This window comes from Mus caroli, unplaced genomic scaffold (genome assembly GCF_978045245.1).
Source record: "Mus caroli unplaced genomic scaffold, Mus_caroli_1 scaffold_11, whole genome shotgun sequence".
In the NCBI taxonomy this organism is placed as follows: domain Eukaryota; kingdom Metazoa; phylum Chordata; class Mammalia; order Rodentia; family Muridae; genus Mus; species Mus caroli.
The window spans coordinates 115581519-115605526 of record NW_028227266.1 but is presented as its reverse complement, the minus strand read 5'-3'; the positions used below and the strand labels follow the sequence as shown (position 1 = coordinate 115605526).

At 42.1% G+C, this 24008-nt stretch overlaps 1 protein-coding gene across 10 annotated transcripts in view; it reads left to right on the top strand.

The window, feature by feature from the left end:
• The window catches only part of Rbms3 (RNA binding motif single stranded interacting protein 3), a 1312983-nt gene that overhangs the window by 1207461 nt on the left and 81514 nt on the right, over window positions 1-24008 (top strand). For 8 of the 10 annotated variants that reach the window (XM_085828158.1, XM_085828155.1, XM_085828154.1 and 5 more), the window contains 2 exons: window positions 301-397; window positions 2912-2962. In XM_085828158.1, coding sequence (XP_085684284.1) covers window positions 301-397; window positions 2912-2962 — 148 coding nt within the window. The remainder of the gene's footprint in view (window positions 1-300; window positions 398-2911; window positions 2963-24008) is intronic. The other 2 variants (XM_085828159.1, XM_085828156.1) reach the window with 1 other exon arrangement.

Sequence of the window (24008 nt, the reverse complement as noted above, 5' to 3'; positions counted from 1 at the left end):
TTTCGGAGAATTCTTTTGCACAGCACCACCATTTGTAAGGCTTGATGCTGCTCTCTACCTGTTAGTTACCAACACTGTGGTGCCCACAGTTGATTTTGTCAGATGACTTAAAGTCGTCTCTGTATTCACCTGATGTGTCCCTCTGGGAGGAATCAGATATGTATCCCTTGCAGACGGTGCTGTGAACAGTTCTTGGAAAAGTACTCATGGGGAACTCTCTTGGTGTGCTTGGCAGGGCTGGATGGCAGGCCGGTCACGGAGCAGCTTCATGAATCTTTTGTTGTTGTTTTCTGTTCACAGATTTTATTCTTCACCGTACAGTCTCGCAACCAACCGCATGATCCCACAGACATCTATCACGCCCTTCATTGCCGCTTCCCCTGTCTCCACATACCAGGTATGTCTGTTCACCTGCACCTCACGCAAGGGCTTCTTGCCAGTAATGTGCTACTGAGAGTCCAAAAGGGCATGGTAGGAAAAAAAAAAACAAAAACAAAAACAAAACAAAAAAACCTTAATATGCTAATGTTCCTGTTAGGAATTAATGAAGGACTGGCTTCCCAGTGGTTCTTTGCATCAGTTAACTAAGTAATAAGATATGGAATGCATTCCATCCTTTCTACACAGCTCCTTCAGTGCTGGGGAATGGTCCTGCCTGTTGTCTGATGGTTTGGTTGCTCACATTCCACAGGGGTCTTCTCTAATAAGCATCTTTGTAGAGATCCCTCCTTATGTTGTGTTCCAAGGTGGCCTACCTTGTCATCTCATTTTTTTTTCTCACAGTTGTCTTGGTAAAAGTACCCCATTAGGTATTAAAGGGGACCTCCCAGTGGGGAAGATACTGAAAGCGGGTAAAATGTGTTTCTTCTTCCTGCTCTTTACCTCATTTCTTATTCTTAAAAAGATCAGACTTTGGGGTCCCACGTGTTGAAATGTTAGGGCATCTGAGACTCACTGTGTGTCCTAAACCAGGTGTTCTAGCCAGGAGTTCTGAGTCCAAAGGTGGATGGAAGTAGCCACGCTTCCGCAAAACTCGCTCATCTTGCTCTTGTGAGCTACCTACCAGCTACGCCAATCACCTTTCTGTTCTCTTCACCTGCTCCTGCTAACCACTCTTCCAGTTCTCATCATAAAGTGCCTGTAAATGCCACAGAGGGAGGGGCCTGAAATGCACATGTGTGTGCACCTTTGATTTTTTTTTTTAGTATGCAAAATGGGTGGGTGGGGATGTTTCAGAGTGGACAGGAAGCCAGTGTTACCTACCACCACTAACCTGTGGCATTCCCCCAGCTCAGCCACTCTATACATTTTCCAAGCTATCCCATCTGTCAGAGCATCAAAATTGAAGTCTATGCACATGTTCCCTTAACCACCAAATCCCCCAGCCACACATCATGGCTTTATGACACTCAGACTCTTGCATCAAGAACTCCACGCCAACAGGGTAGAGTTTTATTTAAATTGCACGAGGTGTTTCCAGAGTGGCTGGCTTCTTAATTGCCGTCTCTCGGGACCCATGAGGCTGTGTGCAGGTGTGTTTCAGCTTCACTCTTCCTTGAGGTGTGTGTGTGTGTGTGTGTGTGTGTGTGTGGATGTGTGTTGTCTTTTTTCTAATCTTGGCTCCTGCTGGAGCCAAAACCGCCCGCTGAGCCACAGCACGGAATAGTTAGGCAACATGAACGAATATCCACAGAAAAGTGATTATCTTCTTCCAAAGATTACAGCCAATTTCCCCTGTTGCTAATTCTTTGCACCACTTTAAAAACAAAACAAAACAAATCAACAAAGTAACAGAAACCTATTGGTAAATTTTGGAGTACAAACATAATGTATCGTAAGAGAAAACCTCACTGGCTTTCTGTGTGAAGACCACTTGCACAAATTTTCTCCTATGGCTGACACATGAATTTTAGAAGAGCAGGTGACTAGCCTACACATTTTCATGCACAGTACCGGTTGTCATGGGAGAGAATATTATCACAAACACGTTTAAGTTGGCTTCGACCTAAAACATTCCTCTACACTTTCTGTTCTGTTGCTTTCTGACACTAATTTTGCTGCTTGGCTAGTTCTAAGATGGGGTCACTTGTGCAGGTGAAGCTGTGATCGGTAAGGTACAGTTGGGGAGTCCTAGCAGTCAACCTCAGATTCTTTCAGTGTTTTCCTGGCTGTCCCTGATTGCTGACCTACAAATGGTCTCTGGGCCTCTTTAAGACTTTAAGTCTTCAACTCTGACTGCAAAATAAGTTTTCAGGGTTGAGCCACCAGAACCGGGGGAGTGACTCAGTCAGCAAAGCACTTGCAATCTCCCAACCCCACAGAAAAACAGGTGAAATGGTACAGAGTTGTAATTCCAGCTAGCAAGGTGGAGTCAAGCAGATTTGGGGTTCGCTGGCCAATCAGCTTAGCGTATTTGGTGCGTTCCAAGCTAGTGGGAGACCCTGTCTCAACAAAAAAAGAAGGAAAGAAAGAAAGAAAGAAAGAAAGAAAGAAAGAAAGAAAGAAAGAAAGGAAGGAAGGAAGGAAGGAAGGAAGGAAGGAAGGAAGGAAGGAAGAAAGAAAGAAAGAAAGAAAGAAAGAAAGAAAGAAAGAAAGAAAGAAAGAAAGAAAGATAAAATTTACCTTATGAATAACACCTGATGCTGACTTGCATGCACTCTTACAAATGCATTATCTTCATGTGCACATGCATGTACACACACACACACACACACACACACACACACACACACACAGAGCCTGGCTTATGTGGGTATTGCAGCCAGACACCTAGATGGGGAATTGCTAAATTAATCAGGGCCGCTGAGAGTTCCTGCCTCTGCTCCCTAAGACGTAGTGCAGCACCACTTATCACAAGCACCGAGTTCCCTGTGTGATTGCCTTGTCCTAATGACTGCTGTTTGATGCGTAGGTCCAGAGCACGTCATGGACGCCACACCTGCCATACATTATGCAACCAACAGTAAGTGTTCTCAGTCACCTGAGGCTCAATATTTCTCTTCTCCAAGGGCAAGCTTTCGGGATGCAGAGCGGCTCTGGGGTGGAACTTTGCTCATAGACTAGCACTCTTTCAGACAGACACTTCCCTCCAGAAGCAGAGAGGCCACTGGAAAAGGCACAGAAGCACATGCCACGGGCAGCTAGAGATAGGAGTCGACACAGAGGCAGAAACAGATTTATGTGCAAGAGGACGTCCACTTCAGAAAGAAACTCATAACTCTTGACAATTAAACCTGACTTATGAACTCAGTGAAATGCATTTGGAAAACCTCCTGAGCAAAGAGGATGATGGGTAGATTCCATGTTAAAGACCATTTGCCATTCTATTCTTTACTTTAAAAAAAAAATGTCTTCCAAAACATTCCAAGTACTTCCTACTTGCTGGATTTCCCAGTTGTAGTTCCTTTCCTTGGGCTCCAGTGAAAAGAGGGGTATATTACAGGAGAACCTAGACTGTAGCTTAGGATCCCTTTGATCTTTCTTTTATTGTGCAGTTTTTATAGCTCTATAGGAGAGGAAAGGAGCAGGGAGGGAGTCACACACACACACACACACACAGATGTGACAGAAAGAGAGAGAATATTTCAACAGCACCATGTCACTAGAGTTTGAGAGCAAGGTCAGAGCTCTAGACAGGGAGTTGTGTTTTGTGACAGGTACCCTGGCTTCCCTTTTGACTAATTAATAGTATTTTGTCAGGGGCAGAAGCTGTAAGTGACAGAAAAATGTAAAAATGGCCATCATGAACATTATCTTCATTAAAGAATTTTAATCCTTTCAGATAGCTCATTTATACAAAATAGACATAGCGAAGGGCAGGAGATTAAATGTGTATACACACACACACACACAAGCAAATTTACTAGACTCAAAAGATCAGGGAACACGGTTTTCAAATTGACAAGTTGCCTCTTTCATGTTTTAAGAAAAGAACATTCCATATTTCCTCTAACATTTCAATAGTTATCTCTTTATTTCTTTTTATTTATATACTACAGTGCATGCACATACATACGTGGATGCACATATGTGTGTGTGTGTGTGTGTGTGTGTGTCCCTCTAGTCCCTCTAGTTTCCCTTATTTATACATCTTAGGGCCTTTCTAAGTTCATCTTGCCTTTGTTCTATAAATTATACCAATATGTCCAATTCAGAGCAAAAATCTAGGTGCACTGTAGTCTCAAGTCATGAGATAAAACTCAGAATGTAGTGCCAAAGCAATATATAGCCGAGTACAGACAGAGGCAGCATGGGGAGAGCACAGAATGCTTGGCCAGGTCCAGAGAGGAGACTGTCCAGCAGGAACCAATAGACTTCTAAAAAAAGGTTCTCATCTCTGGAGTAATAATGCTCATAGTCTCTCTCTGAGGCAAGCACCATCGCCTTGTGGCCAGAAGGAATGCACATCTGGAAAACTCCGAATGTTTTTCCAGATGTCAAGCATGAATGAATCCCCGTTCTTTTTAAACTGTTAAAAGAGGGAGGTAAGAGAAAGAGGGGAAGAGAAAGAGAGGGGTAGGGAGAGAAAGAGAGGGGGGAGAGAGAGAGAAAGAGGAAGAGAGAAATTGAATAGATCTTTATTTCAGCGGAAACTGGGAACCACAGCCACAGCATTCTGATTCCTCCTCCTCTGTCCCAGCAGATATTCAGCTCTGTCTTAATGTGCATTTATAGCATGTCTTTCTTCATCAAACAGTAGGTGTGTGTGCATGTGTGTGTGTGCGTGTGCGTGTGCATGTGTGTGTGTGTGTGTGCGTTAATGTGTCTTTGGATTTTGCAAGCTGTGGCTTCTGGTCGAGGAGACCACATCACTTCCCACCAGTGAGCTATGCATCATGGCTAGGCTTAGTTTCTAAGGCTAACATGTGAGGTCTATGGCTCCAGTGGTTTCCTGGACAAAGGACTGCCTCGGCCACCCACCACTTTGTTTTCTGAAAATGAGCTAAACAGTGTCATGGCAACACAGAGCTTGTGCCATCTGTCTTCCTCTAACATGCTTTCTGGTTGTCTCTACTGTATAAAGAACATAACCAGCTGGCCTGAGGCCTTTACCAGGGTCAAAGTTAAACTGGTCTCTCTCCATGATACTAAAATATAAATATAGTTTAGCTATGTAAGGCCAAAAAAAAAAGACTAACTGGAGTTGGCAAGTCAGAGCAAGTCGATGACAGTTGTGTTAATTCTTGGCTGGGATGGTTGTGCTTGAAAATCTTTCTAGCTTGTGGGGTGTTGTACAGCAGATTAAACCTCCCTTGTCCTTACATGATCATAGTAATATCTAAATAATTATGGATTTCGTTCATTAAATGAAGCATAATACCAATGCTTGGAAGTATGTTTTGTCAAACTCAAAATTTCAACAAATGCTTATTATATTGAGTTGGAATAAACAGATGTCTAATTTTATTTTAAGTAACATCATTTGTGGAAAATGGCTGTTTGTACAGAAGCAAGCCTGAGGACAAGACTCACCCTTCTCTAACACATTTAGGAGTTATTTAAAGTCCTTGCCAGTAAGTGTGGTATAAATACCTTTAGCTATAAATAAGTAAAATTAATTATATTAAACTTACTTAATTTCCTAATTAAACCATTTAACATCTAATTCTTAAAGATAATAGCTATTAGTATACTGTTCTTACTAGGGAGAGCTTGATTTACAAGCATGTTCACAAAGTCAATACCCACGTCTCAAATATCGAATTCCAATTTATTTTCAGTTTCTCTCATTGTCCTGGTTAGCTTTGCATGTCAATTTGACACAGACTGGAATCAGCTGAAAATGAGTCCCAATAGAGTAATTGTCCATATTAGATTGGTGTGTGGGTATATGAGAGAAATTGTCTTGATTGATAAGAGATGTAGGATGTCCACTATGGGCGGTAACATTCCCTTGGTAGAATGCCCTGAGCTGTAGAAGGAAACTAGCAGAACAAGAGGTGGAGCAAGCAAGAGAATGAGGCAGAAACCAGTTTCTTCATGTTTCTACTCTGACTTCCTTCAACAGTAGACCATGACCCATGAGGGAAAGATAATGAAACAACCTTGTCCTCACTTAAATTGCCTTTTGTTCATGATGTTCGTCATAGCAACAGAAAGAAAAGCAGGACATACCTCCATCATTTTTTCTGTCCCCATCTTTATACAAACTTGCATCTGAGCCTCTTTGCAATGGTGGCTCCTTTCATTGTGCTTTTGTGCTGACTCCTAAGTGGGTACCAGATGCCTCACCCCTACTAAAGTCCCTAGGCTTGACTCAGGGGACCTTGTGTTCTCAAAAATGATATTAATTGAAAGCAGAACCATGCTTCTGTGAAGGCATGAAGAATTAAAGAAGAACCCAGGCCCGGGGCTGGTTTGCCCAAATGCATGAATGGTTAAGGCAGAACAGTGATGGTTGGTCACTGAGAACTGACTGTGGTGAAAGGGGTGTGTGTGTGCACTGGTAGGAGGGAGGAAACAAGTGTGTTATACCACCACACGCCTGACAAAGAAGCCACTGGGGAGAGAAGGCAACCCTCTGGCAACTTGAGGGGGAAGGCTTTCCACTTGCTCATTGATTAGAGAGGACATAGTTGATCCTGATAGGGAGACATTGCATCAAGAGGAATTGTTGGCAGTGGAGTGAACATAGCTTGCCCACAGTCGATCCAATCAGAAAGATGACAAGCAAAGTGTGGGTGCCTTGCTGGCTTTCTTCTTTGTTCTTTTGTGTTCGGTCTGAGATCCCATGTCATAGGATGACACAAGCCATACTCATGGGGGGGGGGGTTATCCCCCTCAGTTATCCCTCTCAGGTAACACCCTCACAAATACACTCGGGGTGAGCTTCATCAAGTCCTAGGCATTTTTAAAACCAATCAAACTGACAATCCAAGTGAATAATTACACTGCCTTGCCAAAGTTTGCTGTTCCAGTTTGCTTATCTTCAATCTTAATTTTCTAAGCACTCTTTTTATTAACTTAGAACAAAAGATTCTGGGGAGATGGGGTGAAAATCTCCTATTGTGGGTCGTAGCCAGTGTTATGGTGTTTGTACAAGGAAACAGTTCACAGTTCACTGTGGCTGGACCTGGAGATTGTGGAGGATTGCCAGTCCCACTTAGAGAAGATGATCGTGTCTGTTTGGGCCGGTTGCTATAAAACATAAGAAACTCCAAGGTGAGAGGATTGTTACACAGCTGACTACTTTGTTGCACATGTGAGCTACTTTGTCAATACACTCAGTTGTCTCTGCATCTAAGCCAAGAGCTCCCATTGTTCCCTGAGCTCTCAGCATTGCCCTTCTGGGCTGGTGGGTTGCTCAGCTCACCCACTCTCCAAAGCAACGTGCACAATGGGAATGGCACATGGGCACACAGTGGACAGATCTGTATTCCAATGTGTGCACGTGTGTTAACTCCAAGCAGAGTCTCGTTGCCTTCAGCTCCGTGTAGCTCCTTTGATTCCCAAGTCTCCTAATCGTCATACAATTTGTGTTATTCGTTTCAAGGAGAAAGGTCACCTCTTCTTTCTAACTTAATTAAGTTTGGTTATCTAATTACAACCGTGTAAGAAGTATGTTGCAGCTTTGACAGTTCTGTCACCATGAGGGCTACATGGGGATTTGAATGGCGAGCAAACTCTGTGTCTAGGGCTAAAGGACAAATGTCGATTTCCCTTTGGCAGCAGGGCTGTTTGAGCCAGGACACTGAATGCAAGGCTTCCTTGCCTGAATGCAGGTTGTGGCTGCTCAGTTTCTAGGGGCGTTTTCTGAGGGGACATAGATTCGGAAAGAGCATTGCATTTGCATTCCACACGCACTCTTTTGTACAGCTTCTCTTTTATGACACCACCGGAACAGAACAAAACAGCAAAGCCTTCATGGTTTCATTACTCAAGTGTCAGAGTAATATGTTTTTGAATAATCTGCACAAGTAACCTGGACATAAAATTACACGTATTCACATAATATAGTTCCCAGTCTAATAAGAACAACTAACTCCTAGGCCGGCCCCATGTTACTGCTTCTAGCAGGACAGGATGCATATGGCTAGGGGTGGCCTATGGAGCGCCATCTTCTCTCTGGTGCCTTTTCCTTCTCCCCCAGAGTGAAGGAGCTCTGAAGAAGGCTCTTTCCACAGTAGGTCTCTTACTGCTCTGCTGTTGTTGGACAGAACTCTGATATTCTTTCTACAGTACTTCTTCAACCTTAGGTGACCTGGAAACAGCCATATGAGGTCACCCTTCTACCCCTCCAACCTTATGTAGAGTGGGAGTGGATTTGTAACTAGGGTTCCTTCATGCACAGATTCTCTTCTTTAGAAGAAACCATTATGTTTTGTTCAGTCAAAGAATGATCTATAGTAGCCATAGTTTTGGTTGGGCTTTTTTTTTTTTTTTAAGTATGGAGAAAGCCAAAGTAAAAGAATAAATAGAAAGAGATAGATCAACAGACAGATGATAAATAGATAGATAATAGATAGATAGATGATAGATAGATAGATAGATAGATAGATAGATAGATAGATAGATAGATGACAAAATCTAGCACTCACAAATTCCAGCTGGGGAAGCTGCCTGGGGATGCCCCTTTAAGGCAGACAATTGAAGTCTAAGGCTAAGCACAGTGTTCCCCCAGGCTGGGCTTCTAAATCAAAGAGCAAATGACATGAGACAAAAGAAGACATCATCAAAACTGGGTGGCTGCAATACCCAACAGAAACTGACTGGGGAAGCTGAGGTGGCCAGTGAGAGTTCCCAACTAAGCTTTCTCTCACTGCCTGTGCACTGGCTTCTCTCACACTCTGCAAGCACTTCTACATCATAAGATGAACATAGTAACCTCTGTTGGAAATGGCTACCTCCCCTCTGTTCTCACAGACATGGTGTTTTCACTCTGTGGCTGCTTTGCATTTCCTTCTTCTATGTTGCAGAGTCAGGTGCTAGCTGACACCCACAGATAAGGGGCTTTGGCAGGGACTCAGCGCAAACATGCTTAGGTCTGAAGTGGCACTGGGGAGCAAGCAATGGCCACCTCCAGAGCCAGCTTCTTAGGGAACTCAAACAGCACATGATAGTTCCCCAATCCATTACACCTTGGTAACAAGTACTCTTCAACCCAGTCCATTTTTAATCCTATGAAAATGCATATGTGTTTAACATGCATTGTATTACTTGTTCGACTTTTTTTCACTCATATAATTGTCTTAGCTTTATATTCATAACAAAATACTTGATTTTTGTATGACAAAAGTGAGGGTGATTCACTTTGGCTCAATGACTTTAGCCACTCTTGTTTTCTTGGTGTGATGAGACACTATGACCAAGACAGTTTATAAAAGAGAGTATTTATTGGGAGCTTGCAGTCTCAGAGGGTTAGAGGTGGGGAGCATGGCAGACAGGCAGGGACACAAGTCCTTGAGCAGCAGCTGAGAGCTCCCATCTTAAGACACATCCCCATGGTAGATCCAAAGCTAACTAGGAATGGCCTGGGTTTTTGAAAATCCAAAGCCTACCCCAGTGACACACCTCCTCCAACAATGCCACAGGCCCAATCCTTCCCAAACAGTTTTACCACTGGAGAGCATGCAATCAAATCCATAAGCATATGAGACCCATTCTCATTAAGAACCAATTTCCAGGCTGAAAGTCCAAACTAGATATCCATGTCTGTTTAGCCCTCTGTCTCCCTTGCCCTGGCAGATGACATCAGAAGGCTCCCAAGAGCCCCTACACCTTAAGTTTAATCTATAGATTTAACAATCCATTTTCAGCTTCATTAGACAGTGCCCTCTCGTTCATTAGCATCACGGGAAAACTATTATTCAGTGTTTTTGTCTTTAATCAGCTGTATATGTTGGACTTAATGGAAAATCTTTTCAGAAAATGGTTTTATTCCTTTCCCTTTTGCCAACTTAGCTTTAATTACATATCTTATAATTATGTAATTTTTAATTTATTTCTTGCATCGAAAGATCCGTCATGAACTGCCTTCAATCAGAAATATAAGCTTCTTTAAAACATATTTCTACTTCCATCCATTAGTATTCTATTCATTGTTCTGATATCAGGTTTAATTATTAGGATTAATAGGTGCTATACCATTTTACATATCTTTGTTTTAGTCAAATTTCAATATTACAATTGCAAAGCCTTCATAGTTATAGTTTGAAGCAATTACTTGCTCCCTAAATTCTGGAAGAAAATTATATTTGTATAGGAAATGTGTGGTTTTGAGAGTTTAAAATAACTCAGTGGAACACCATTGTGATGGTTTGTATATTCTTGGACCAGGGAGTGGAACCATCTGGAGGTGTGACCATGTTGGAGTAGGTGTGTCACTGTGAGTGTGGGCTTAAGACTCTCACCCCAGTTGCCTGGAAGTCAGTCTTCCACTAGCAGCCTTTGTATAAAGATGTAGAACTCTCAGCTCTGCCTGTACCATGCCTGCCTGGATACTGCCATGCTCCCACCTTGATGATAATGGACTGAACCTCTGAACCTGTAAGCCAGCCCCAATTAAATGGTTTTTTTATAAGACTTGCCTTGGTCATAGTGTCTGTTCACAGCAGTAAAACCCTAAGACAGAAGTTGGTACCAGGAGTGGGGTATTCCTGTGACAACCTGACCATGTTTTTGGGAGGACTGTGGAAGGAAGGACTTTGGAACTTTGGGCTAGTAGATCAGTGTTAAGGGCTCTGTGGGATATTGTGTAGGAGCTTGGAAGATAATGTTGAGAACAGTGCAGAAGATGGAGGCCTGGCTTGTGAAATTTCAGAAGGAAAGTTAAAGACTCTTTTCAGGGCCATTGTTACTTTGATTATGAAGATTCTGTGGTTCTGGTTAGCTGGGGCTGAAGAATCAGCTGTGATTAACAAGATACCAGAACTACTAAAGTGAAACCTTTGTATTACTGGGACTATTGATGCTGGTTAGCTGGAGCTAAGAAATTAGTGGTGATTAAGAAGAGACCAGAATCATTGAGGTGACATCTTCTAGGAAGTGTTTTCTTGAGAGCACAGAGGCTGTGTTCCAGAGATAACCAAGGTTTTACTTCTTGCTGCAGCAGGACTTGGTAATGTGTAAGAGTCACCCAGGTGGTACTGGTTTTGAAGGCATGAAGGGGTCATGAAGAACAGCTGAGGCTCGGCACTGTGAGAGGCTATGGAAGGTCATTGGTGAAGGTATAGCCTCAGTTGCAATTGATGGCCCAGGACTGAAGGGGTCATGCAAAGGAGTTGAGGCTTGGCATCATGAAGAGAGCCTATGAGAGGCTATTGGTGAAGCCTAGTTACAGTGGAAGACAGCAGCGTTTTGGAGATGTCAGTACCATGAGATGACCACCAAGAACAGCAGCAGCAGTGGAATACAGGGAGCTGGAGCCTAGAAAACATTGTGTGTGCTACAAAGGGCATAGCTGGAGAAGTGACCCAGGCCCTTGGAGGAGCCCAGAAGATCATGAGTTGGATCCCAGACATTGGATAGTTGGAGATTGATTTTTGCTTTCGATTGTGACTGTGTCCTATATTTTTCCCTCTTGAAGGAAGAAAATATTTTAGTGAAGCCCACAGTAAAGAGACTTTGGATTTTTAAAAGATGTGAGTTTTAAAAGATACTGGATATTTTAAAGGGATTGAACTTTTAATATGTAAAGACTGTGGGACATTTAAAGCTATTTAGATCTTGGGAATGAATAAGAATATAAGGGTGATGCGTTTGTGTGTCAAGTTGACAAGGGGTCAATTGTACTGGCTAGTTTTGTGTGTCAACTTGACACAAGCTGGAGTTATCACAGAGAAAGGAGCTTCAGTTGAGGAAATGCCTCCATGAGATATAACTGTAAGGCATTTTCTCAATTAGTGATCAAGGGGGAAAGGCCCTTTGTGGGTGGAACCATCTCTGGGCTGGTAGTCTTGGGTTCTATAAAAGAGAAGGCTGAGCAAGCCAGAGGAAGCAAGCCAGTAAGGAACATCCCTCCATGGCCTCTGCATCAACTCCTGCTTTCTGACCTGCTTGAGTTCCAGTCCTGACTTCCTTGGTGATGAACAGCAGTATGGAAGTGTAAGCTGAATAAACCCTTTCCTCCCCAACTTGCTTCTTGTTCATGATGTTTGTGCAGGAATAGAAACTCTGACTAAGACAACCATCTTAGTGTTTGTGAATAGATATGTATATTTTGTCAAACTCCATTTTAAAGAATAATTCAGGAATTCTCTCTAATTCAGAGAAGACTCAAATATGTAGCCATCCTTCAGATCTGTGAACATACTACATGAACCTTAAAAGCTGTCTGATTTCCACATCATTAGCAGTCATGAAAGCAGCCCTATATGAAAGTACTTGGTCACAAAATGAAGAGATGAAGTCAGAAAGAGGTAATGAAGGAGAGAGAGATTAGAGATGATGGCAGGGTCTATGATAAAAGTAAATTACATGCACATACATACATGTGTGTATACATATATATGTACACACATATATGTATGTACATATGTGTATACATGCATACATACATACACATATACATACATATATACATACATATATATGCATACACACATGTGTATACGTGGATATATACATCCATGTGCACATGCATGTATACATGCATGCATACATACATATACAAATTCATATATACATGAATATATACATGCATATATATATACACATAACGTTGTAAAATAATAACTTAAAAGAGATAAGATAATGCATAAACAAAAACTATCGGCAGTTGTAGATAAATATTTTATAATTTTGGAAAAAGTCATGGCGTTATTTTAGGCTCTTCATTGTGATCAAATATGAGGAATGTTTTCACCAAGTTTTCCTTTCTCAGTTTTCCTTCCCTTCCTGTGTCCCCAACTCTGATAGCCAACCACTTTTCATTTTTACAAAATTTGAAAGGCTTGGCTTCAATGAAAATGACAGTTTAAAATAATGGTACACCAGATGGCTGTGGAATGTCCTCTTCATGTTTGAACCTGAGAAAAGGGACTCTTATCTTCTTCTCTCAAGATGTGCAGTCCCATCCTAAAGAAAATGTACATGCATTCAGAATGATTTCACTAGACTATACAGTTGGAAAGTGTCTGGTGTTTAACAGTTATATGAGGAAGAATTGGGGAGCATCTTGGATAGTAGAGAATAATATATGAATATGATCTGATGAGGTGGTGTCTTTGACTGTTAAAAAATAAGGTGTGCTAAGTAAAGATCATACATAAAAGTATGGGGTAAGGATCCCAATGAATTTCACTGATTTTGATCAAGTCCAATGTTTGCTCTGGGATAAGGGAAGGATTTGTCTGAAATCATGAATCCTGGTCCTGTTGGAATGAAACTTATTTAGTCACTCTTCACAGTCTATGACACATTTATTTATTACTTTTTGTGTATGGGTGTTTTGACTGTGCATGCAGTGCTCACAGAGGCCAGTAAAGGGCAGAGGATCCACAGGCACAGAAGTTATACATGATTGTGAACGGCTATGTGAATGCTAGGAGCTGAACTCAAGTTCTTTGCAAAAGAAGATGGTGCTCTTAAGTACCCACCAGTCTTTCCTGCCCCTCTGACCTCATTTTTATTAGTTTGGACACAGAAATGCTATTGCCAGGAATTTAGGTTCACTTCATTAAATAGTAACATGAATTATAAATTATTTCACTGGTCAGTATAAAAATATTATAAATTTCAGTAGTGTAATGTATAAATCAATCACAGTTGGGGAAAAATAACTTTTGCATTAGGAAAATCATCATTTAAGGCTGCTGAATGTATAATAACACTCTACCCATGAAGATGGAGGGTGTTGTTGTTGTTGTTGTTGTTGTTAACTTCCACCTTTCAAATAGCTCTCCAAAGGCATCTTGGAGAACACATTTCCTGTTGTTTGAGGCCCTTGGCTTCAAAGTAGGAGAGCATGGAAAAGTTTCAGACTCCTTTGAAATCTCAAAGGACTCTTCACCCATTTCTGATATACTTCTCAGACCCATCAGGGCTGGCAGTATACACCTGTCAAACCAGCAGTCAGGAGCAGAAGCAACAGGACCCTGAGTGCAAGACCAGCCATGCTGTAACAGAAAGCTCTCACGTTCCCAAGGGCTGTGGGTGTGTCTCAGGGTGAAGCACTTGCCTAGCACAGAGAAAGCTCTGGATTTGGTCTGCAGAATCTCAGCATGGATCTTGGGTCCAGATGCTTTGGTCTCTGTGGCCGTTGGACGTAATTACTGAAACATTCCATCTTCAGTACTGTGGAGATGGGTTATTGTACTTGTGTGTATGCATCTGTCATTCTGTGCATTTCTGCATATTTTACTCTATTACTTTTTATATATAATTTTATATATAATTACTATAATTTTATATATATTTTAGGCACAGCACCTGACCATAAGAGTGAATGACTTAGAGACAAAATTCCAATCAACACGACCTCTTGCATATTCTTAGAGAGTACTTAGAATCTCTTCATTATACCACCATCAACAAGCCAGAAGGTGGTGACCCAGCCTCTTCCTTCATAAAGTGTCAGCACTACTTCCTTAATAGTTAATGTTCCACATAACTCGGTACACGTGCTAACTGACCTTCTATGATGGCTTCATTCACTAAAGGATGCAAATAAATAACTAAAAGAATGTCCATGCTGGACTCTCCAGATGACAACATGTCACTGATTGTGTGGGGCGACACAATCATGTAGAGATGGGGCAAATCATTTTACACACGTTGCCATGACAACCAAGACTACTGAGGGAGAGTCTAAAGGGCTGGGGGTGAGGATCAGGGAGACTCTGAACATGCTCTCTCACCTCTAAGTGCCTGTTCCTTACAGTGATCTCCAGCGCTCATGAAACAGCTGCTCATAAATGGGTTCAAGTTATTAACCCTAAACTTTAGATGCGCTGTTTTCATTGCCCTGCCTCTTGCAACATCGTTGGAATTCTACCTTTCTGAAAAGGTTGACGGTTCTGCATTAGCCTTGGGGAGCCTTGTTCATTTGCTCAGGCACTCAGTCTTCAGGTCGGGGTCTTCCTTAATGATACTGATAAGTTGGTCAATTAGTATGTACCAGAGAAGAGGAGGATGCAGATTAGGAAAAGTCCTCAGGGTCATAATATAATACGCTCATTTCTTTCCAGTAGCACGTCTGGATTACTTATTGATTTCTGTGTTCTCTCATCTCTTCTCTGTCTTATGTACTGAGAATCTGGTAACTTTGGAAGATTTTTAGGCATTCCAGGCCCTTCATAGCCTGTGTGAACATGATGGTCTAAGACGACAGAGATGATTTCCCACCCAGTCTCGCCTGTCTCCTCCCATCCCTTTTCCTTCCAGGGGCTTAGTAGTTATGACCTCTAGAGGAAGCCATTATCTTTGTTTACACAATAAGGATGAATAACACTTAGGTAGAAGAAAAGAACCAAGTTGAAAGAGTTTACTTGGGTTGTTTTAGAAGATGTTTAGATTTTCCGATTTCTGTGCAGCCCAACTTTCTATTGGGAAGCTTCCATTGATGAATTAGTTACTTAGTTACTGTTAGTTAGTTAGTTAGTTAGTTAGTTAGTTAGTGATAAGATGGGTTTGAATAGAAAGAGTGACATCTTTTCTTCCCAGACCCAAGGTGAATGAGTAACTAAGGCTTTGCCATCATGTCCCCTCAGCTTATGCGTGTTCTTCTTTCACCCAGTCCAGGACACAGCAAGAGACACATTACAACAGTTGCAGTAATTGGCTGAATGGTGCTGTAAAGCTATAATTAATATAATGGGAACTCATCCTCTCTCCCAGCGCCCAGGATACAGAGCTGACGTGTCATGCATTGGAATCTATCCAGGGCCCCACATTCGTGTCTCAAAAACAAAGAAGCAGAGACACAGAAAAAAGAAACCAGGAAATTTAGTTTCCTGCTAAACGAAGGAAACGTGAACAGTGTTCATAATGGAAGAAACCAATCTGTTAGCATTTAAAACATGAGTTACTACCATGGGGCATTTACATTTTGTTATAAATTTTTCTGAAACCAAAGTCAACATAGGAGAAATCAGAAAATAAGAGGTGGAAGCAAGAAGAAAGGAGAAAGGAAAGAAGAGAAGGAAGAAAAGAAGAACGTTTGTTCCCTGGTGAGAGGAAGCACATCAAATGGCTCTAGAAGAGAGTTTTGTTTCTAGTACCACATTCCTAACTAATGATGCTGTAGTCTCATCTCTCAGCCCAATACCTCAAACAATAGACACATAGCTATGTTTGCTTTCCATCGCTGTGGAAATCAACTTACAGGAGGAAACATTGAGTTTCAGCTCACAGTCTCAATGAACCCAGTGAGCTCAGTCCAGGGCCTAGCGGGCTTTGGTTCTGCATCTGTGTGGTGAGGCAGACATGGTGGGAGAATGGGGACAGACTGCAATAGAGCAAGTCAGCTCACTGCATGTCAGACAGAGACAAAGAGGAAAGGAGGGAGAGGAAAGGGCCACAGATAAAATAGCCTTTAAGAGTGTGATGCTGGCTTTAATTGTCATCTTGACACAATATGGAATCACCTGGGAAGATCCTCTCAGTGAAGGGTTGACTAAGTCAGGTTGGCCTATGAGTGTGTCCGCAGGGACTGTCTCAATTGTGTTCATTGATGTGGAATGACACAGACTAAAAGCAAGTGGCATCATCCCCTAGGCTCAGGTCCTGGACTGGATAAAAAAGGAACATATATATCTTTATTCCTCTCTGCTCTAGACTGTGAATGTGAGGTGACTCACTGCTTCAGGCACCTACTGTCTTAGCTTCCCCACACTGAAGAGCTATAACTTGGAACTACAAGATAAAATAAGGCCCTTTCTTGGTTAGGCATTTTATTGCTGTGAAGAGACACCATGACTGAGGCAACTCTTAAAAAAAAATATTCTGCAGGACTGGCTTACAGTTCATTTGGTTCAGTCCATTATCATCATGCTGGGAAGCATGGCAGCATCCAGGCAGACATGGTGCTCCAGAAGGAACTGAGAGTTCTACATCTTGATCCAACTTCAGCCAGGAAGAGACTAGCTTCCACACTGGGCAGGGCCTGAGCATAGGAGACTTCAAATACTGCCTACTTAGTTACACACTTCCTCCAACAAGACCACACCTCATAATAATTCCACTCTCCATGGGTCAGCCATTCAAACACATGGGTCTATGGGAGGCAAACCTATTCGAACCACTGCTCTCTTCATCTTCTTATTCGAACCATTGCTCTCTTCATCTTCTTATTCAAACCACTGCTTTCTTCCTCCCCTAAGTTGCTTTTGTCAGAGTATTTTATCAGGCAGTAGGAAATGAAAGTAAGACAAAGAGCATGTTCCCAGCAACCTCCACAAGTGTCCTCACCTCTCAACATGCCACGCTTGGGCTTGGTCTTTATTACATGAGCCTCTGACCAACACTCTAGATAAAATCTTTAATAAGTGTTTGTAAAGAAACATTTCCGTCTATGGAAAACTTCTCCAGGTAAATTATCTCTCCTGATTTACTCTGAGGTATGAATAACAACAAATACAACTGACTTCATTTGTGTTTCCAGCTTCTGTAACCAGGATTCCATCACGGTCATGCCATCTGACATAGCATCATGTGGGTCAAAGCAATCTTACCTCTTCATAGAAGAAGCTGGGTGATGCCAGACCTTTTTTTCCTAACGAAATGCTTTTAGTGCTTTCATCCTCAAAAAAAGCAATTGTTGGGATCTTACGATTGATTACCAGTGTGCTTAGGATCCAAAATTTGCCTGTGAAGATTTCACCTAAGATTCTGATGTCCAGGTAAAGACCAAGCAGCCATGATTCCTTCGAGGCTCATGAAATATAGGTGTCTTTCAGCTCCACTAGAGTCTGGTGTGCTTGTCCAAATGATACAGGACAAAGCAACGCGAACCCCCTAGGAGCAAGCAGGAATGATGAGACAGAGTGATTGGCTATGAGCTGTACGCGTGCTAGAGTGTCTGCACAGATTAATGACACCACTTCACTATAGCTGGTGTCAACTCATCCTGCTTGATAGTAATGACCCCGAGGTCAATCGATTCCAAAGCTCTCCTTGAGAGAAATGACAGAGTGCTGTGGGCTCAGTGTGAAATGTCCTGTAAGGGCACATGTTTTACACGGGAGTCCTCCAGGTTTGGGAAAACCATGGAACCTTCAGGTAGTAGGGCTCTTTGGGAAACGTGGATGATTATTGGCAGGCATTGATGTTTGATGGTACCACTTCTGCATGCCCAGGCAATTCATGTACCTTGCTTTCCTGCCGCCATGCCTTCTCTACCAAGGTCGCTTCTTAAACTGGAGGTTAAACTAAGCCCTTCCTCCTCTCAGTTGCTTCCTGATGAGTGCTTGGTTACAGTGATGAGAAAAGCCACCCGTGTGGAACACACCCATCTCATCAGTAGAGACAAGAAGGTACCTTCCTTCCTGCTGACTTTGTCCAGAAGAATATGCATGAAATGGACTGACATCATACTGTTTACTTGATTTTTTTTTAAAAAATGAGGATGATGGAACTGGAGAAATGGTTCATGTCATGGTGAAGACCATGTGTTGCTCTTCCAAAACACACACTTAGACACACACACACACACACACAGAGAGAGAGAGAGAGAGAGAGAGAGAGAGAGAGAGAGAGTGAGAGAGAGAACCTTTCAAATCACAACCCCTCTATTCAGAATAACTTTTATCCAGAGATAATTTTGAAGGGCTTTTAATCAATGTGCATTATAACTCGTTCTGCATAACAATGTCTTATATTAAAAAAACCAATTCTTTCTTATCAAGCCTTTCATCGTCTAAGTCTTCTATCTCTTAAGGATTTTCGATCAATAACCAAAAAGATCATTTTGATGCCTGTTTTGTGCTGTGTGCTTTTTATAAACATCTGTAATAGTGTATCTCGGGATAATCTCTCCAACGCTCTCAGATGCATGCATAGAGTCTGGTTCAAGGGAGACTTTAGAAGATGTCAGATTAGAAGCGGCTCCATGTAACACCAGGATGGAGAAAACACAGAGGAACAAAGGATCAACTTGATACTGGAAAAAAAGGAAGGGGCATTAAGAGTCACCACAGAGGTCAAGGAAGGACTGGCAGGACTAGTGATGCTACCCAAGCAGCTAAACAAGGAACAAGTCTGTCAGGTTCTCCAGTCAGTAATGGGGAAACCAAAAAGCTTTGCTCACAGGAATCCAAATACCTCTGGCTTAAGAAGAGAAAAAGAAAAGAGAAAGCCTGGCAATGAGTCCTCTTCCTAGCCATAGGACAAGTACACAGTCCCATAAGACTTACATCCAGTATGGGGACCTGACCTGCTCATCCCTTCTGGTCCCTCCTGTGTGACAGAGAAGTCAGCACCGAGAAGAGTCCACCTGGACACTCCATGGTCATATGCAGACAGCATCTTGAGGACAGGCTTGAGGCTGGGCTACTGGAAGAGGCTTGAAAACGAAGAACATTTATATGCCTGTGAGCCTGAGAACAGATAGTCGTGGTCTGCAGCAGTCCTGGGTTGGGGAAGGACTGGACACACAAAAAGTAGGCTGCAGAGGTGGAGGACTCAATTGTCCAGTGGCCCCACTCACTTTCTTTGCCCTGAGCCAGATAACTGGGGAGACAGATAGCCCTGAGCCAGAGCTGAGTTTGACAGTCAACTTGGCTACTCTTTCCCTGACATGATGCTTTCTGCTTATGGGACTGAGAATGCCAAAGCTCACATCCGGATGGATGATACACCCTGTAGCCTCTTCTCTCCTGTGGGGCAGTTAATACTAAATGGGATTCCAAACGACTAAGACAGGTGACATAACAATAGGACTCAATTTCCCAAATGCTTCATTCATGCCTTGACACACCCTGAAACATCTCTTGCTAGATGGCATAGAAAATAGCCAGTGTGAGGTAGACAGACAGGAATGGGCAGGCAGAGCTCCCACCTAATTTATAGGCTGCAAAGCTCAGGATGGTCAGAAGTCCCTTGTGACCTGCAAAGATGGGAGTCCCTTAAAGTGACCACAGCCTCTGTAAGCAATGGAGCTAACTACTCCCTGCTTAGTGTCACTTTGAACAGGATGAAACAGAAAAGTCCTTAACCAAGCCTTCCCCTCCTAGGTTCAGAAGGAAACTTCTCAGTACAATGTGTTTACGGTTTCAGATTCTTTTTTAATTTTCTTTTTGAATGTTATTTTGGCTCCTGTGTCAGCCCTCATTTTCTGATACTCAATATTTTTCAAAAGGCAGATTATTTGTTTTTCCCTCCCTCTTTATGTTTATACTTATTTAGTTATTTATTTAGTTGGTTGCTTAGTTTGCTTACCCATTTTTTTCCTTAATGTGTGGGTTTTTTAATTCCTTGTTCTTTTGCCTCCCTCTGTGATTTTCTCCTTTCTTCCATTTGCTTCTTCTTCCTTCTGTTTTCCCTGTCTCCTTCAGTTCTTTCACTTGATTGTTATTTTCACTTTACACAAGTAACTCTCAACTTCAGAGACTACTGTAAAGACTGCTATACTTTTCTGTGGCCATTAGTGATGGCTCTAGTTGTTTTAAAGCTTGTTACTTTCCCTGGTTTGCTTTTGTGCATTGCTGTTATCATGGGTCCTGTTCTCTAGAGGACTGGGCTCTGCAGCAAAAGCAGGTCACTAAGTAAGCTATCAAATGAAAACAGAAAAGGCAACCATCCCCACAGATTGCAGATTGCAGCACAAACAAGCCAGAAACATGGAAAGGCAAGATGCCAGGATTCCTTCAAAGGATCAGAACTCAGCAATTACTAAGCCCAATGCCTGAGACACAAGTAGGAGACCAAACAATGAATTCAAAAATTTATCAGTGAAATAATGTTTTTGAAAAAACAAAAAAGAAAAACCCCAAAACTTCAAAGTGAATAAAAATAAGCCAATGATGGAGTTAAGAAATACATTCAGGGCCCAGAAAAGAAAGTCAAGAACATGTGTGAAAAATTCAGGCAAGAAATGAGAATTTATATGAAGCAAATGATAATGCTAAAGATGAAAAATACTATAAATCAAAAAAACATTGCCAGTTGTCTAAACCAAGCAATAGAAGAAATGCCAAAGATGGAAAGCAAGGTCAAAACCATGTTGCATTCAGATAACAGTAAGAAAAAAGTAACCATGGCTGAAATTTGCAAATCTTATGGAATGCGATGAAGAGATCAAGGCTAGGAACCCCCTGAGTAGAAGACAAGATAAAATCAAAAACGTTTAGGAAATTTATTCAATAAAAGGATAAAAGAAAAGTTTCTATGTCTAGGAAAAGAAATTGACATCTCAAGACAAGAAACATTTAGAACTCAAAGTAGACAGGAGTAGAGAAGAATGTCTTCCCGACACACTGTAGTCAAGATGCAGCGTTTTTATAGAACAGCAACAAAAAGGAAACAATGTGGACCGCTGTAAAAGGAAAAAAGCACCCCACACCAACTCACTGACAAAGGCAAACTCAGGAGGGTAGCGAGAGACTTCTCAGTAGAAATTCTACTGCCAGGAAAGCACCTACTATGTGTCCTAACTGCATTGGTGCATTGGGAAGACGAGTTTCCTTCAGAGCCAGAGGCATAGATTTCCTTTTGAAGATGGTGGGTTTGTCGGATCCCATAAAGATCCCAGTCTGTTGCTTCAGTATCCAGGTTTTCTATCCAGATGTGGCAGTAAGAGACTGGGGTATAGAGTGTGGGGAGCCTTCCTTTTGCTGAACAGGGTAACTGATGAGACTTTTAGTTATGAGATTTGAAACTGGGAGTGTTGGAGGCCATGTCACTACATCCATTGACCTGATGGAACCAATACAGAGTGTATCTATAAAACGAGTTCATCTTAATCGTGCATGTCATTTCAGAAGTTGCTTTGTTATGTTTTGAATGAGATCATTTCTAGTTATCAAGCTACAGTGAAAGAGCAACATGATTTGAAAGGCTCATGGCCACAGACATGTCTGGTAGAACCAGAAGGAACATAGCTGCCTTGTCAAGTCCATGAGGAAATACAAGGAGGCTGTTTGTTAAGTCACCTTCTCCTTAAGTCATTGCTAATATAGGAGCTCTCTGGGGTGGCCTCTGTCTGTTAATTCCTGTTATCTTTCAATCATTATGAGTAGAGGGTTTTGTGAACTCCACTACCACTGAGGAGTTTCCACAGATTGTAAACAGTTGTGTTCTTGGAAATTTTTCATTTCTTGACTAGTATAGATTATCTGGGGCATTGCTGGGTAATTCATTCCTTCTTTGACACAGCTATAAACATTGCAGCTGATACTGACAATAGGGACCACATACACAGGTCTTAGCAGTAATGGCTACTTGCAGGAGTTAGTTCTCCTCTTCCACTGTGTGGATCCCAGAGACCAAGAGCTACTCATCCAGCTTAAAGGAAGAACTGACTTCCAGAAAGTGTCCACAACTTCACATGTACACCACAACACTTGTGTTCTCCTTCCACATCCCACCCCATACACACACACACACACACACACACACAGACACACACACACACACACATGAAAGTCATCCTTAAAGAATAAATAATAAGTAATGCGCTTGTGGCAACTCATTTCCATCTTTTCAAAAAGCCACAATGAAAAAAAAATTCCCACAAGGCATCGATGGATGGCAAATCATTTGCCGAATGTTGTGTTTGGGGGATTTTCTATGTCCTACTAGTTTATCACACAGGCTGGTTCCCTCTTGCTTGATACTATAAAACGCAGTTCAAAGGGAGTATCCTCAAAATCCCTAACACTGCGTCTGTGTCTCTAGACAAGGGCTTACAAATTGGATCATGGCTCAAAGATTTAAGTGTCCTCCGTGAGTTTTCCTAAGAATAAGGTTCAGCTGGAAAAATGTCAAGATTGGGGATTTATTTACAGACAATCACCAGGAGGATCTCTGAGTGAAATAGTACCCGTAATACAAAAGAACATTTCAAATATAATCCTTTGATCTGTGTTATTGAATTACTGACATCTGAACCAGTATTAAAGATTACGGTGGGGGTGAGGAGATGGCTTAGTTGGCCTAGTACATGCCAGGCTTGCAAAGCATAAAGACCTGTCTTGGTGCAATGCACGGCACCCACATATAAACACACCGGTATTCCCCAGTGTTGGGGGAAGCAGAGGCAGGGTGGATCCCTGGGGCTTTTAGGCCAGGCAGTCTGGGAGAATCTAACTGTAGTGATAGATACTATTGTTAAAAATGCAAGCAAGAGGGTAATTTTAAAAGATAGCAATGTTAACCTCTGGCTTCTTGCATTCATGGACACACGTATTCATGTGCTTCTGCACACACAAACATGCACACATATACACAAACAGTATGCTACTGGTTTCTTGCTATGTTTTTTTTTTTAATTTTTATAGTCCCAGGAGTTTGAGATAACCCTGTGCTTGAACAGACTTTTAGCTTGAAAGCAAATGCAGCATAGTGTCTGCTTTCCAAGCATGCCAGGACTCAGCTAGGACTCATCTCCACTGTTTCAGGGCAGAGTACATGCCTGGTTCACCCAGGCAAGCCTAATAACAGCCAGCACTCCTGGTTTTTGAATTATGGAGGTGGCTCTGCATGAATCAGCACAGGCCAGTTATTTGACTGTATCTGTATTAGTGACCTTCCTCAACACTGTGACCACCATGTGACAAAAAGAACTTAGAGGATTTGTGTCAGCTCACAATTTAAGGATGCAGCCCATCAAGGCAGCCTTGGAGGTATGTGCAAGCCAATCAGGGCAGCAGAGGTGTGGCCTCGGGTGTGGGAATCTGCTTGCTCACATCTCTGGAGATCAAGGAGAAACAGGACAGGAAGTGAGGCTGGAATATAAATTTCTGTGCTGCTCCCCAGAAATTGATTTCTTCCCTGTAGACTCTCATGGCCTAAAGTTTTTGTAACTCCCCTAAACACCACAGAACTACACAGAAATTCTGTCACGAAAAACAAAACAAAAAGGTTCTCTTCCCTGGACTGTGTTAGGATGCCCACTGTGGGTGGACAGTACCTTT